Genomic DNA, 14,753 nt, shown 5'->3' with positions numbered 1-14,753 from the left:
CTTTAAGGAAGGAGAAGCAATAGATTACGTAAAACATTGTTACTTTGATGCCGATTTGATTTGCCTGACAGGCTATTCATAAAAGTGGTACCCTTGTTCGAACAAATAAGTTCCGCCATCACTGACCCAACAGCATTTTAACGCTTTTCCTGGCAGGTCACTGTCAATAAGTGATGAATAGAAAGTTTTATGTCAGTGCACCACTTGAGAAAGTTGTACCATTGTTCTCACGCAACCCAAGGGTGTGCTGACGTATCCCAATTTGGGCGCAAGCACACAAACCTTCTATAGGCGGCGTCCAAAGTGGTTTGAAATTTGAATAAAATGAATGAACACGCTTTGAATTGACAATTCGCGCACAGGCAGCTCAGCAGCTATGGGTAGGCATGCGTTTTGTGTGGTAAGGTGAGTGATATATCGCATACACTCATGATGTGACGTTCGTTTTACGTAACTCGTAACAATAGAATAGAACAAGCACAATAGAACATTAAACCTTGCAGTGCGATGGCTCACCACCCTACGACATACATAAATTCGCCTAGCCCCATTTTCCTAATATAAAATGTGAAAAAAATAGTTTACCGCTGTTAATGTCAGTATATTGTACCAGCGTGCTAGACCAGTACGCCACCTGACTTATAAATGCGATCTTGAAATTTGAAGATATTGAAGAGGATCCCCTAAAAGGAAAAAAAAATAAAGCAATAATGGCCCTGTACATTTGTCTGTTTACTAGTACGAAAACCACCTTGGTTTGGGCTCATGGGGTAAAAGTTCAACATTTTGCGCGCACTGGCCCACAAAATAGCAAAACACACCTCATTTGGGGCTTAAATGGTTTGAAATTTTCGAAAAAAGTCTAAGTTAAACAGGGATAAAATATGCTGATTCTCCGACCCAAGACCCCCCCTAAATTTTTATACTCAGTCCGCCCGTCAAATTGTAAATGTAAACCTGTAATTTCAGATAGTTTGTTCGGGCTAGATTTCGCAGATTTATGGTTAATGTTTGAAAATTTAAACATACATTGTATGAGGTGTCGATTCTCCTTTGGTCCCACAGATGCGCCATGTGATGAGTTCGTTTGTTCCAATGGAGTGTGTGTACCGCAGACATATCTATGTGATGGAGACAATGATTGTGGAGACAACACGGATGAGCAATCTTGTCCCCCGGGTAAGATTATATAAGCTTATATAAATTTAATTAATTTTAATAATTTTGCAAAAGAAACGCGCACAACAACATTGTCTTTAATTACTTAAATGTATATTCTATGGTAAAAGGAGCCAGAATTTGATCACCAGTCATGAAATAGGATATCTCGTATTTTGTTTTTATTTGTATAATGAGAACGAATGTTATTATCCTCCCATATTATGGAATACATAATAAAATTAATATCTATTTTACTTATTTAGTTTAAATTCATTAATAAACACACCTCTGCATGTGTAGAGAGAACGGAGTGATGGATTCTTCAAGGGACAAAAGTCCCGTTTTTACATATATATACGTAATGTTTGTCTATATAAATCCGTATCTGAAATAGTTTAAATCAGCGTCTTTCCTATAAAATTGTATAATTAATGTTTGGATCCAGACCTTAATTCCCCCACACGGTTATATAGGAAATGTAAGTTTAACGCGACGCTCACAATATGTCTCTACTTTCAATTTGATAGAGTTTTTGTCTTTAAATTACTGCTCGGTAGGATCTCTGAGTATTCAATTCGCTGATTTTATTTCCCGAGAAATCTCTGGATTGTACTTTCTTCAATTGTGAAGCTCTCCTACTTGTTATTCCTGTTGTCATCAACTGCCATGATCTTGGTCTTTTTGTGTTCAATAATAGTCCTTTCTTCTCCTCCCTCTCTGAACCTCTCCACATGCTTCCAGCACATTAACTATCTTTATACCTGTTTGATGGGAATTCAATCCATTTTTGATGACAAACCTTGTTACAGTTTTGTAGAAGTAAAATTCTATTAGGCACTATGCATCCAAATGTCCAAGAACTTAAATGGAAATATAAATGAGGTGACATAGTACTTTGAGCTGGAAACAGATTAAAGGGCTTAATAGTATATAGTTTTATCCAACAGATGAGCCATGCAGTGGATTTCTTTGTGACAATGGCATCTGTATACCGGGAGCATGGGAATGTGATGGAGATAATGATTGTGGCGACTACTCGGATGAACAATCTTGTCCCACTGGTATGGCACACATAATTAATATTGGTATCATTTTGCAACAGAACCGCGCATAACAACATTGTCGTTAATATTAAGGGAACAACCCAAAAGTTCGATGAAGCCCTATAAACGAAAGTCCTTTCGTTAGGGAGGGAGGGGGTCAAAAGTTACGTTTGTAAAGAAGTAGTTAAAGCATCGGTCAAAGTTGTTTTTTAAAGGATTTAATATTTTTCATATTTTTATGTGTATAAAATTTAGCTGATAAACAGATTATGAGCTTTTTGTCCAAGATTAATCTGGCATTCTTTGCCCCGTCCTGAGAAAACCGATGAATCCATGTTTTCTCATATGTGGACGAGGAGAAAATTCCGCCACGTCCTACACAGTCGGCCATCTCATGACATTTATATTATTATTACAATTTTAATATTTTTTATATTAATATCTGTATTAATATTATTAACTTTAAAGGTGCCCATTGATTATATAATAATTCAAGTACAGTTGAATACAAGAAGACATAAAAATATGTTCATCATTCCGTGCACGAACACTGCACTAAATTTACCACTCTTAGAAATTTGGCAACTCCGTATCAATTAAGCAACCAATGATTGTGGCAAAATATGTATTTTCCCGGTACATACTTTTTATTGTACGTGCAATACTTTCTGACGTCACGAAAAATATTGTACATACAATATTGTACGTACAATACGGAGTCTGAAGCGCGCTTTATTGATCACTGACCCAACAGCATTTTAACGCTTTTCCTGGCAGGTGACTGTCAATAAGTGATGAATAGAAAGTTTTATGTCAGTGCACCACTTGAGAAAGTTGTACCATTGTTCTCACGCAACCCAAAGGGTGTGCTGACGTATCCCAATTTGGGCGCAAGCACACAAACCTTCTATAGGCGGCGTCCAAAGTGGTTTGAAATTTGAATAAAATGAATGAACACGCTTTGAATTGAAAATTCGCTCACAGGCAGCTCAGCAGCTATGGGTAGGCATGCGTTTTGTGTGGTAAGGTGAGTGATATATCGCATACACTCATGATGTGACGTTCGTTTTACGTAACTCGTCTCATAGACTGATTTGCCCAACCTCTCACAATGCTCAGAAACAATAGAATAGAACAAGCACAATAGAACATTAAACCTTGCAATGCGTTGGCTCACCACCCTACGACATACATAAATTCGCATAGCCCCATTTTCCTAATATAAAATTTTTTTTAAAAATAGTTTACCGCTGTTAATGTCAGTATATTGTACCGTATATTGTAGCGTGCTAGACCAGTACGCCACCTGACTTATAAATGCGATCTTGAAATTTGAAGATATTGAAGGGGATCCCCCTAAAATCATAAAGAAAAAAAAATAAAGCAATAATGGCCCTGTACATTTGTCTGTTTACTAGTACGAAAACCACCTTGGTTTGGGCTCATGGGGTAAAAGTTCAACATTTTGCGCGCACTGGCCCACAAAATAGCAAAACACACCTCATTTGGGGCTTAAATGGCTTGAAGTTTTCGAAAAAAGTCTAAGTTAAACAGGGATAAAATATGCTGATTCTCTGACCCAAGACAACCCCCCTCCACTAAATTTTAATACTCAGTCCGCCCGTCAAATTGTAAATGTAAACCTGTAATTTCAGATAGTTTTTTCGGGCTAGATTTCGCAGATTTATGGTTAATGTTTGAAAATTTAAACATACATTATATGAGGTGTCGATTCTCCTTTGGTCCCACAGATGCGCCATGTGATGAGTTCGTTTGTTCCAATGGAGTGTGTGTACCGCAGACATATCTATGTCCCACGGGTAAGATTATATAAGCTTATATAAATTTAATTAATTGTAATAATTTTGCAAAAGAAACGCGCACAACAACATTGTCTTTAATTACTTAAATGTATATTCTATGGTAAAAGGAGCCAGAATTTGATCACCAGTCATGAAATAGGATATCTCGTATTTTGTTTTTATTTGTATAATGAGAACGAATGTTATTATCCTCCCATATTATGGAATACATAATAAAATTAATATCTATTTTACTTATTTAGTTTAAATTCATTAATAAACACACCTCTGCATGTGTAGAGTAGACTACTCGGATGAACAATCTTGTCCCACTGGTATGGCACACATAATTAATATTGGTATAATTTTGCAACAGAACCGCGCATAACAACATTGTCGTTAATATTAAGGGAACAACCCAAAAGTTCGATGAAGCCCTATAAACGAAAGTCCTTTCGTTAGGGAGGGAGGGGGTCAAAAAGTTAGATTACGTTTGTAAAGAAGTAGTTAAAGCATCGGTCAAAGTTGTTTTTTTTAAAGGATTTAATATATAATTGCAAATAGTATTTTCTAGTACGATATTGACATTTTACAGTGGTTGCTTCAGAATGATTTCAAATAAATATAAAGTGCAGTATTCGCAACCTGCAACTTGTAAGTTCATTTTTTAAAGCAGCTGTACCGCACTTTGATTCTTTTTTATTTGAAAATCCAGCAAGTCCTAATTTTTTATGAAGAAAAATAATTCAAAATAAAATAGAATTATTGTTTCTAAAACGTGATAAATATCCTATTAAACAATGTCGCACCCCTCCACAACCCCATCGACCATAGCGACGGCCTTGTGCCAAATGAATACGGGTTGGAATTTTCGATATTTGACACTTTCGTTAGAGGGGAGGACTTTCGTTTATAGGGCTTCATCGAACTTTTGGATTGTTCCCTAACGTACTTCCTACCGTTATGTTAGAAATTTGATAGACTTATTTTGAATTTGAATATTAGCCTTGTTTTGACATGTTTGAATTGAAGGTAAATTCCTATTGTTTTAAAGATCACTTATTGGGTTACTTCATCCTAGGATTATGTCCTTAAGGTATCTTGAAATAAAGATAATAAATTTATTAATCATAAAATTATACTTCCATAGACGTATCGATAAAGCAAAGCAAATTTCATTGTTTGCAGATATTCCAACCTGCAGTGGAAGTTATGACTTCTTATGTAACAACGGCCAGTGTATATATGATGGGTTTCAATGTGACACCGAGAGAGACTGTCAAGATGGCTCGGATGAACTATTTTGTGAGTTGGATATTTCAGAAAAATAGTTTTTTATATTTATTATAGTTGGCTACTGCTAAGATACTAAATGAAAGGGAACCTCTTCATACAAAGCAATTAAAAATAATAATAAACTAAAAAGGGAAAACAAGACAAATATCAAGGCAATGGAAGCAGAAGCAAAAGCAAATTATTGTGGCTCTTTGCTTTAACTACAGCCATGAAGGCAGACAAGTCTGGAATAAGAGACAACATTTTCAGGTAAACAAGTAACCAACTTGGGTCCTAGGTGGAAGAAACTTCTTCCGACATAGTGTGAGGCGGCTGAAAGGTGATTAGAACACGGGAATGGCCACATCTCAAGTTGGTGAACACATTAGAAGCAGGCCGGCAAGAATTCCGAAAACATGGCGCATGGCGAAGGAGCTACGACTGACCCAAGGAGAGGGAAGTCCAGTCTAGGAAAGGAGGCTGCCACGACCCATGTTCTAAGACTGCAACACGAACCGACGGGCAAACCTCCAAATAGACTCCAGACTGCCCTCCAGGACCCTAGTGAATGCACAGGGCACGGAGAGACAAGTGGAAACTCTAACAGACCAGGCCGACGATCCCATGACCGGGAACCAAACATTGGCATAATGGTATAACCATTGAAGGCCTGTGGAATAACTGTCCCAACTCGCCCCCGAATAGTGAAGTTTGTACTTTATTGGAACTTAGGAAGGAAGGAATGAAGGAAGGTAGGGAGGGAGGGAGAAAGGAAAGAAGGAAGGAAGAAAGGAAGGAATGGTCTCTAGTAGATAATTGACAATGTTTTATTTTAATCAGAATCTTTCGGCGATCATATTCTTAAGGGATCTAAAATGAGCGTTTATTGCGTTTCGACAGTATTTTTTGTGGGGCATGAGAGCACCTCAGACCTATCGAATTGCATTCTGAATACGAAGCATGTCTTTCTGATATCAAATATTTTTCATTTTTGAAAATCACAATATAATACAAATTTTATGACAAATTATAAAAATTTGATATTTTTCAAATTTTTGATATATAACAGTCCTCGAAGTAAATTATATAAATCTAATGACATATTCTTAAAGTGTATGTAGCAGGGAGGAAAAGCCGACGGTCAATTGAAAATGTTGACCTTTCATATTGAAGATATGGATTTTTTTCCCAAAAATACCTACTTTTTTTGGTGTTTTGGAAAAAAATCCATATCTTCAATACGAAAGGTCAAAATTTTCAATTGATCGTCAACTTTTCATCCCACCTACATATATACACTTTAAGTATAAATCATCAGATTTGTAAAGTTTACTTCAAGTACTGTTAAATATCAAAAATATCAATTTTAAATGATTTGCCATAAAATGTGTATTAAATTGCGAATTTCAAAAATCAAAATTATTTGATATCAGAATGACATTCTTCGTATTCAGAATGCAATTCGATATGTCTGATGTGCTCTAATGTCCCACAATAAATACTGTCCAAACGTTCATACCCCAGCCCTTAAGCATTTAAAATTCGTGATCTTTTCTACTATAATTAGGGATGACCATCATAATTTCATGTTGCCGCTATTGCTACAAAAGATTGTTTTCTGAAAAGAACTCATCAACAGAAGTATTGAAACGGAGAGCCAAAATGCGATTTCAGATTTTTGGCCGGTTTTTAAGCTTACCTCCCGTGTGTTAGCGTGTGTTGTCAATGGCCGAATTTAGCTCTTGTCAAATTCATATTTAGAGAAAAGTCACGATGCTCACGTATTCGTGGTAGTTTTTGATCGTTATTATGCATTTAAAAATGATTGCATGGCTCTGCACAAGGTATATTTTTGTAAATATTTGGATTTGTTTACCTGCCGATCGTCAGTTTTTGCCGTGGGTTGAAAATACGGCACAGGAAAATTGTCACGAAGTGCGTGCGAATTTGGCTTCAAAATTTCACTATTCTGCTAGAAGTTGTACAGAGATCTTATAATATTGTGTAAATAATTTTGTCAGGAACAAAATAAGGTATTACATACCGTCTACGAGTAAATATTGAGGACAAAATTCAGGTTTTTCATGTGTTGTTGCAAAGAATTTTAGATTTGTCATTTTGAAATTCCCCGGCCAGCAATCGTCTGAACGTAAACAAGTTTTTCCTAAAAATTGTAAATTTCCTTAAAAACGACTTTTGTTGATCAAACTTTGGATTATTTAAGATGTAATTGTTTAAGGATGTAGAATTTTAAGATATTTTGGAGTATTTTTATGTTTTACATGGTCAAAAATGGGGTCATCAGTTTGATTCCTGATTTAAAAACACTTTAGCAATTGTTCTAGTTATTAAATTGTTGATTTCGTCATGTTCAAATCTTTTCGAAAGTGAGCGCCTGACGCGGAGTGACTGCGCGATATCCATAGTAACGGAGCTTACGCTTTGAACGCAGCCGCCAAAAGGTTCCATGAACGCGTTCAGGAAAGTATATAAAGGCCGTGCACGACGCAAATTAATCAGATTGCTTGGTGGACAATAGTCCACCCAAACCTTCACTCAGTTTGAAGGTAAGCACTGCCAACCAAAGCAAATACGCCCTACTCTGGAGCTCAGATTGAGCTAGGGGCAGCTTGGCTACCACAATAGTGGCACTGGCAACACCAGGGTGGTTATGCACTCCGGTGATTTGGCCTAGCGCCTGTGCCTAATTTGGGGCAAGTGACTTGCCACACACATGCACAAGTCCAATGGAAATTATGCACTGTATTTTGTGTGCATTCATTGTTGCATAGCAAGTTCGTATTATTTTGGTGTACAGGCATGGATACTCTGCAGTATAGGCCTACTAGGCCTTGGCCTAGCCTACGACTATGTCATGTGATGAGAGATTCTGTTGATTAAATTGTATTTTATGCTTCTCGATTATTCAAGCAGATAGTATATGTACTTTTCGGCAGCATTTATTGGTAATTTATTTGGATTTAAAAGAGAGAAATAAGGAAATATCGTCATGATCATCGACATCAACAGAGATTGTGTATTTACCAGTGTTTACTTGTATTTATGAATTGTGATGTGATAAGACAAATATGAAAGCAAAATAACAATACATGATATAACAAAAGAAGCAAATATTAAACAGAATTGTCAAGTGTCATTTTTACCTGTTACTTCTCCTTTCATGCATCACTGATTCCACATATCTTGGGGAGAATTCTAGTCTTACGCACACGCTACCACTTGTATGTTTAGAAGGCTAGTCTTCTCCATCAGTCGTTTACAAAAGTATTAGGGGCAAGCTCGGTCCCGTTACAACTGGTGTCTGGCGGTAGGATAAATCAAAATTTTAACAGATTTCGGCTCACGATTTATTATGGCAGCGACTGAAGAGAGTGTTGATACTTCTCCAACCCATACCAGCTCAGAAATATTAGCTGGTGATGAATTTAATGTTCATGAAAGTGATGAGTCAGTGAGAAGTAGGCCTAAACTTTCTAGCAATGACACTCAGTCTGGAGTAAAAATAAAGCCTCAAACTTACGATGGATCCACTTCCTGGTCAGACTATTTGATACAATTCGAACTTGTTGCTGAATGGAATAAATGGAATGATTATACCAAAGCCATTTGTTTAGCAACTAGTCTGAGAGGTGTTGCTCAGAGTGTACTGGGATATTTGGATTCGACTGAACGACATGATTACCACTCACTTGTGGCCTGTTTGAACCTGAGGTTTGGAACCGAAAATCAGGAAGAGCTATTCTGGGTGAAACTTAATAACAGAGTAAGGCACCCAAAAGAGTCATTGCCTGACCTAGCTCACAACATCAGGAAGTTAGTCAAGCTAGCTTTACCAACCATACCAAGTCCTTTCTCACAGGAGATAGCAAAGAAATACTTCATAAGTGCTATCAGAGAAAGCGAGTTACGGTTAAACATCCTGCATGCAAAACCTGTTACTTTTGATGATGCAATAAAGTTTGCAGTGGAAACTGAAGCTTTTTACAAAGCTGAGAAGTACAGGCATCAATATGATACATCTGGAGATAGTGCAGATGGAATTGCTGAATTTGTAGATGTGAAAGAGAAGACTGGGAGATCATCCAGAAAGAACCGGAAGTCTCCCTCATCACAAATGCGAGCCAGGAGAAGGTTAGCTTTCTTGAAGAAAGAGTTAACCAGGCCGCATGCTCCCGTAATTGGGAAAGGCTGTGATGAGCTACCCTGCCAAATGGCATGCTCAAGCAGTTCAAAGAAGAAAGGGAGGAGGACACGGAAGTCTCCATCATCTAGAAGGCGAGCCAGGAGACGATTAGCTGTAAGGAGACAGTTAACTGGTGGTCAGGACACTCCCTTGATAGATGGGGAAGACTGCCAACCAGCAGGTACATGTACCCCAAGTGATCAGACGGTGTTAGTTGACCGTATAGGCGTAGGTGAATGGAATTCATCTGGCCATTTGCAATACGCCGACACTCTGAGAAAGTTGTCATCTCAGATGAGTCTTTGGAAGAGGTCAGCTATGCTACTTGATGACGGTCATAATGGTATAGGCACACGATCAGGCCTATACACCAACTCATTAGCACCAGCAGGAGACTTGCCATAGCAGAAGGATAGTCTGCAGGAAGAATGGCATGTTATCATGGCTCAAAGATCATGCAGGATCATGACATAAGGAGAGTGATAATGTCTGATTGTAAATATAATTTGTAAATAGCTTTACGAGGAAGATTCAAGGAGACGAAAGTTATCGTGTTTATGGGATAATGAGATGCGGAAAAGCCCTTGCCGTATTAATAGTCATTGATCCTTGTGGTGTATGAAGTCCGGAAAAGGGCTCACCGACGTCTTGCACTGCCTGCTCACAGCTCCTTGCCGCTAAAATATGAAATTACTGTTTTATGAAGATGAAGTCAGGTATAGGCCTTGCCGACATCATCATCATATAAACGTGTTTTATAGCGGATTGTCTACTCTACATGTAGACCCTGTATATAAAAATTGTTTTCATTTGAAATTGTTATTATGTAATCATAATAACTCGACTCAGAGGAATAGCCTCCAATAAAAAGAACTTCATGAATGAAATTTTTTTTCAGCCAAAACGTGATTAGAAGTTTGATATGACTTTACTGACTGCAGCGGTATTGACATGACAATCTTTTGATCAAGTTTTGTCTCTGGGAAATTCTTGTTCTTTTAAAAAAGAGCAATATGCTGGACTTCTTAAGGTGAAGACACCTCACTTTATTTCGACACATTTTACAATCATTTGGAATGATGGATATGGGGACATCACCAAAAAAAAAATGGACAGTGTTGATTGTCGGGCACTCATGTTGTTTTACATGAGATTTCATGCCATAATTCTGAATCGAATGTCAGATATTGAAGATTACGAAGATAGATGAAGAAAAACAAAATGGAGCCTAGCTACAGTTAAATAACAGACATCGACTTTAAGCCTACAATAATGGTTGCTTCATTGAATCACCATTATAGGTCTGTACGTGCTATCTACTGAAGATAGCAATTAAAGTTTTGTCGTACGGCATGTGCTCTTAAGTAGATTAACGAATGAAAATCAACTAGATCTCATCATCTGTTTTCTTACTGATACTGTTGAGGCATCACCACGGGCCGGTTATGCCGATCTTATGATTTTGGAACTCTGGTTGGTGCGACGGTGACTCACTGATTGCAGTCATGATGTTTTCAGAGCAATGTCAGACTATGTAGGCCCATCGGCAACATGAAATCAAGTTTCGCTCTTGGGTGGATTACCAACTGAGAAAGTCTACAAGGACTTTTTAGAACTCAGGTGCAAGAATGAATGGCAAAAGTGATATTTGACTAGTCAATGGTTATTCTTTACCAGGTCAAATGTTTTATTGGATGATGTATGGTTTCTTTACACCTTGCATAATTGATGTAAGGGCGGCGCAGTCAACATTTCCTCTCATGATCGACGGTGAACCAATCTGGCAGTTTCTCATGAGAGTTGCGAAAGAGGTATAATAATGTAGATTCTCAGATGTTGAAGATATCAAACTGAAGACAAGGTCCATCAGAAGAAAGGACGCTGAGGAATATAGAACTTTTATAATATCTGAACTTAAATATTGATCATTAATTGATGGCAAAATGTTAAACTGATGTTTTGTGTAACTTGATGCAGAGACAGACTTCTGTTCATTAGCTCGAAAGTCAAGATTAAAACTGGCATTGTTCATTTGAAAATGAAATTGATGGAAATGTGCACCAAGGTGAATTAAATGGTGAAGAAGAATAATGCATAAAAACCAGATGCTTAAATGATATGCTAGAGATACTGTGAAAGATTTGTATAAAACTTGTAAACATAATAATATAATTTGCATGTGAAATAGAGTTGTATATAAAATCAAATTGTTTTTATAATGTATGTATAGTCGTAAATCGGCCAAATAGCCAATTAATTTTGAAAAACTTTTTGAGGTCACGAGGTCACGACAATGTTATTGTCAGCCTGTCACCAAACAATGGTTGAGTGAATTTACCGTTCTTGTTACTGTTAAAGTTTTGTCAAGGAAATGCTCTAATTTTTTTTTAATTGTAATTAAGTTAAATAATTATACCTGTTACATTTCGGGACGAAATAGTCTCGAAGAGGGGGTAGTGAAACGGAGAGCCAAAATGCGATTTCAGATTTTTGGCCGGTTTTTAAGCTTACCTCCCGTGTGTTAGCGTGTGTTGTCAATGGCCGAATTTAGCTCTTGTCAAATTCATATTTAGAGAAAAGTCACGATGCTCACGTGTTCGTGGTAGTTTTTGATCGTTATTATGCATTTAAAAATGATTGCATGGCTCTGCACAAGGTATATTTTTGTAAATATTTGGATTTGTTTACCTGCCGATCGTCAGTTTTTGCCGTGGGTTGAAAATACGGCACAGGAAAATTGTCACGAAGTGCGTGCGAATTTGGCTTCAAAATTTCACTATTCTGCTAGAAGTTGTACAGAGATCTTATAATATTGTGTAAATAATTTTGTCAGGAACAAAATAAGGTATTACATACCGTCTACGAGTAAATATTGAGGACAAAATTCAGGTTTTTCATGTGTTGTTGCAAAGAATTTTAGATTTGTCATTTTGAAATTCCCCGGCCAGCAATCGTCTGAACGTAAACAAGTTTTTCCTAAAATTGTAAATTTCCTTAAAAACGACTTTTGTTGATCAAACTTTGGATTATTTAAGATGTAATTGTTTAAGGATGTAGAATTTTAAGATATTTTGGAGTATTTTTATGTTTTACATGGTCAAAAATGGGGTCATCAGTTTGATTCCTGATTTAAAAACACTTTAGCAATTGTTCTAGTTATTAAATTGTTGATTTCGTCATGTTCAAATCTTTTCGAAAGTGAGCGCCTGACGCGGAGTGACTGCGCGATATCCATAGTAACGGAGCTTACGCTTTGAACGCAGCCGCCAAAAGGTTCCATGAACGCGTTCAGGAAAGTATATAAAGGCCGTGCACGACGCAAATTAATCAGATTGCTTGGTGGACAATAGTCCACCCAAACCTTCACTCAGTTTGAAGGTAAGCACTGCCAACCAAAGCAAATACGCCCTACTCTGGAGCTCAGATTGAGCTAGGGGCAGCTTGGCTACCACAATAGTGGCACTGGCAACACCAGGGTGGTTATGCACTCCGGTGATTTGGCCTAGCGCCTGTGCCTAATTTGGGGCAAGTGACTTGCCACACACATGCACAAGTCCAATGGAAATTATGCACTGTATTTTGTGTGCATTCATTGTTGCATAGCAAGTTCGTATTATTTTGGTGTACAGGCATGGATACTCTGCAGTATAGGCCTACTAGGCCTTGGCCTAGCCTACGACTATGTCATGTGATGAGAGATTCTGTTGATTAAATTGTATTTTTATGCTTCTCGATTATTCAAGCAGATAGTATATGTACTTTTCGGCAGCATTTATTGGTAATTTATTTGGATTTAAAAGAGAGAAATAAGGAAATATCGTCATGATCATCGACATCAACAGAGATTGTGTATTTACCAGTGTTTACTTGTATTTATGAATTGTGATGTGATAAGACAAATATGAAAGCAAAATAACAATACATGATATAACAAAAGAAGCAAATATTAAACAGAATTGTCAAGTGTCATTTTTACCTGTTACTTCTCCTTTCATGCATCACTGATTCCACATATCTTGGGGAGAATTCTAGTCTTACGCACACGCTACCACTTGTATGTTTAGAAGGCTAGTCTTCTCCATCAGTCGTTTACAAAAGTATTAGGGGCAAGCTCGGTCCCGTTACAGTATTTTGGTGGTTAAATGGTCAAAATCGGTCAAAAACTTTTCGAATTATGACTTTTCAAAGTTTCCCATTCTGACCGGTCATTGGAACGAAATAAATTGACAAAGTCTAAAAATACCAATGTGAGCAAAATTGGTATAAGCATATATTTACCTTTTTATATTTCTTTATTTTAATATATATGCAAACATGAAACAAGCATATTGTGAAAGTATCAAAGGGGTTTTTTATGAAATGGCACTTTACTAATCAATAGCATTAAGTATTTCTTCAAACCGAGGCACTGAAATCATGCTTTTAGAAAACATTTGCCAAAAATCATCCATAATGGCCGAAGTGGCACAAAATCAAAAGTCCAGGTGAACTTTTTTTCCACAACAATATACACTACACATAAGAAACATACTAATGTACTACTAAAATTTAGTTACAAATTATAATTGGCATTAACATCTCCAATTTTTACAGAAAAAATTATGAAAAATAAAAGAATGAGCTCAATTTAGAAATGTCTGTGCAAGCAGTGCACAGTTGAGCCAAGGGGGTGACACTATATTCACGGTTGTTCTATTATCAACGCAAACCTATGACATATCCCGCTGGCTTGCTACTTAGAAAATGAGGCCAGTTATCGATCGGTTATGAATAATTAATTTCGATCCCTTGATCATGTTAATTAGGGTTGGCAAATAACGACGCCGTTAGTTTTGCGAACTCTGCCTGTTGAATGCGAGTAGCAAGCTTGAAAGAGCGCCAGCTAGCAGAGCAGGGAGCAATCCGGTGATGGCGTACTAGTATTTCCCATCAGGCACCAGTGATTTGTTTTTTACAGAAAGTCTACTAATTTGATATTGGAATAACCTTTCGCAATAGTAATGTCGAAATTAGGAATTGGTGTCAATAATACGACGGTAGTGTATCACTTGAATTTGATACGATATCCAGCCAGCGATTTAGTGATAAAAAACCGTTGACCACTGACCTGACCTACCGTCACGTGAAGCGCCATATTCGTTTGTTTTTATTTCCTCGTGTGATAATAAATATCATTCAAACTATAGTTGGCGGCCGTAAACGTAGTTTATTACTGGCCTAAGAAGTTTATTTTTAAAAACAAGTAAATAATCATTACTCACCGTTCTA

General features: G+C 37.2%; 1 protein-coding gene across 1 annotated transcript in view; it reads left to right on the top strand.

Annotated features, from left to right (window-relative positions):
• Positions 1-1,034: 1,034 nt before the first annotated feature.
• LOC140149988 (CUB and sushi domain-containing protein 3-like) overlaps positions 1,035-14,753 on the top strand; it is a 37,581-nt gene continuing 23,862 nt past the window's right edge. The window contains exons 1-4 of the mRNA XM_072171989.1: positions 1,035-1,179; positions 2,109-2,222; positions 3,956-4,024; positions 5,195-5,311. Coding sequence (XP_072028090.1) covers positions 1,035-1,179; positions 2,109-2,222; positions 3,956-4,024; positions 5,195-5,311 — 445 coding nt within the window. The remainder of the gene's footprint in view (positions 1,180-2,108; positions 2,223-3,955; positions 4,025-5,194; positions 5,312-14,753) is intronic.

Source organism: Amphiura filiformis, chromosome 4, assembly GCF_039555335.1.
Source record: "Amphiura filiformis chromosome 4, Afil_fr2py, whole genome shotgun sequence".
NCBI lineage: Eukaryota > Metazoa > Echinodermata > Ophiuroidea > Amphilepidida > Amphiuridae > Amphiura > Amphiura filiformis.
Note: the sequence above shows the minus strand (reverse complement) of the source record. Positions and strands in the feature narration are given on the sequence as shown.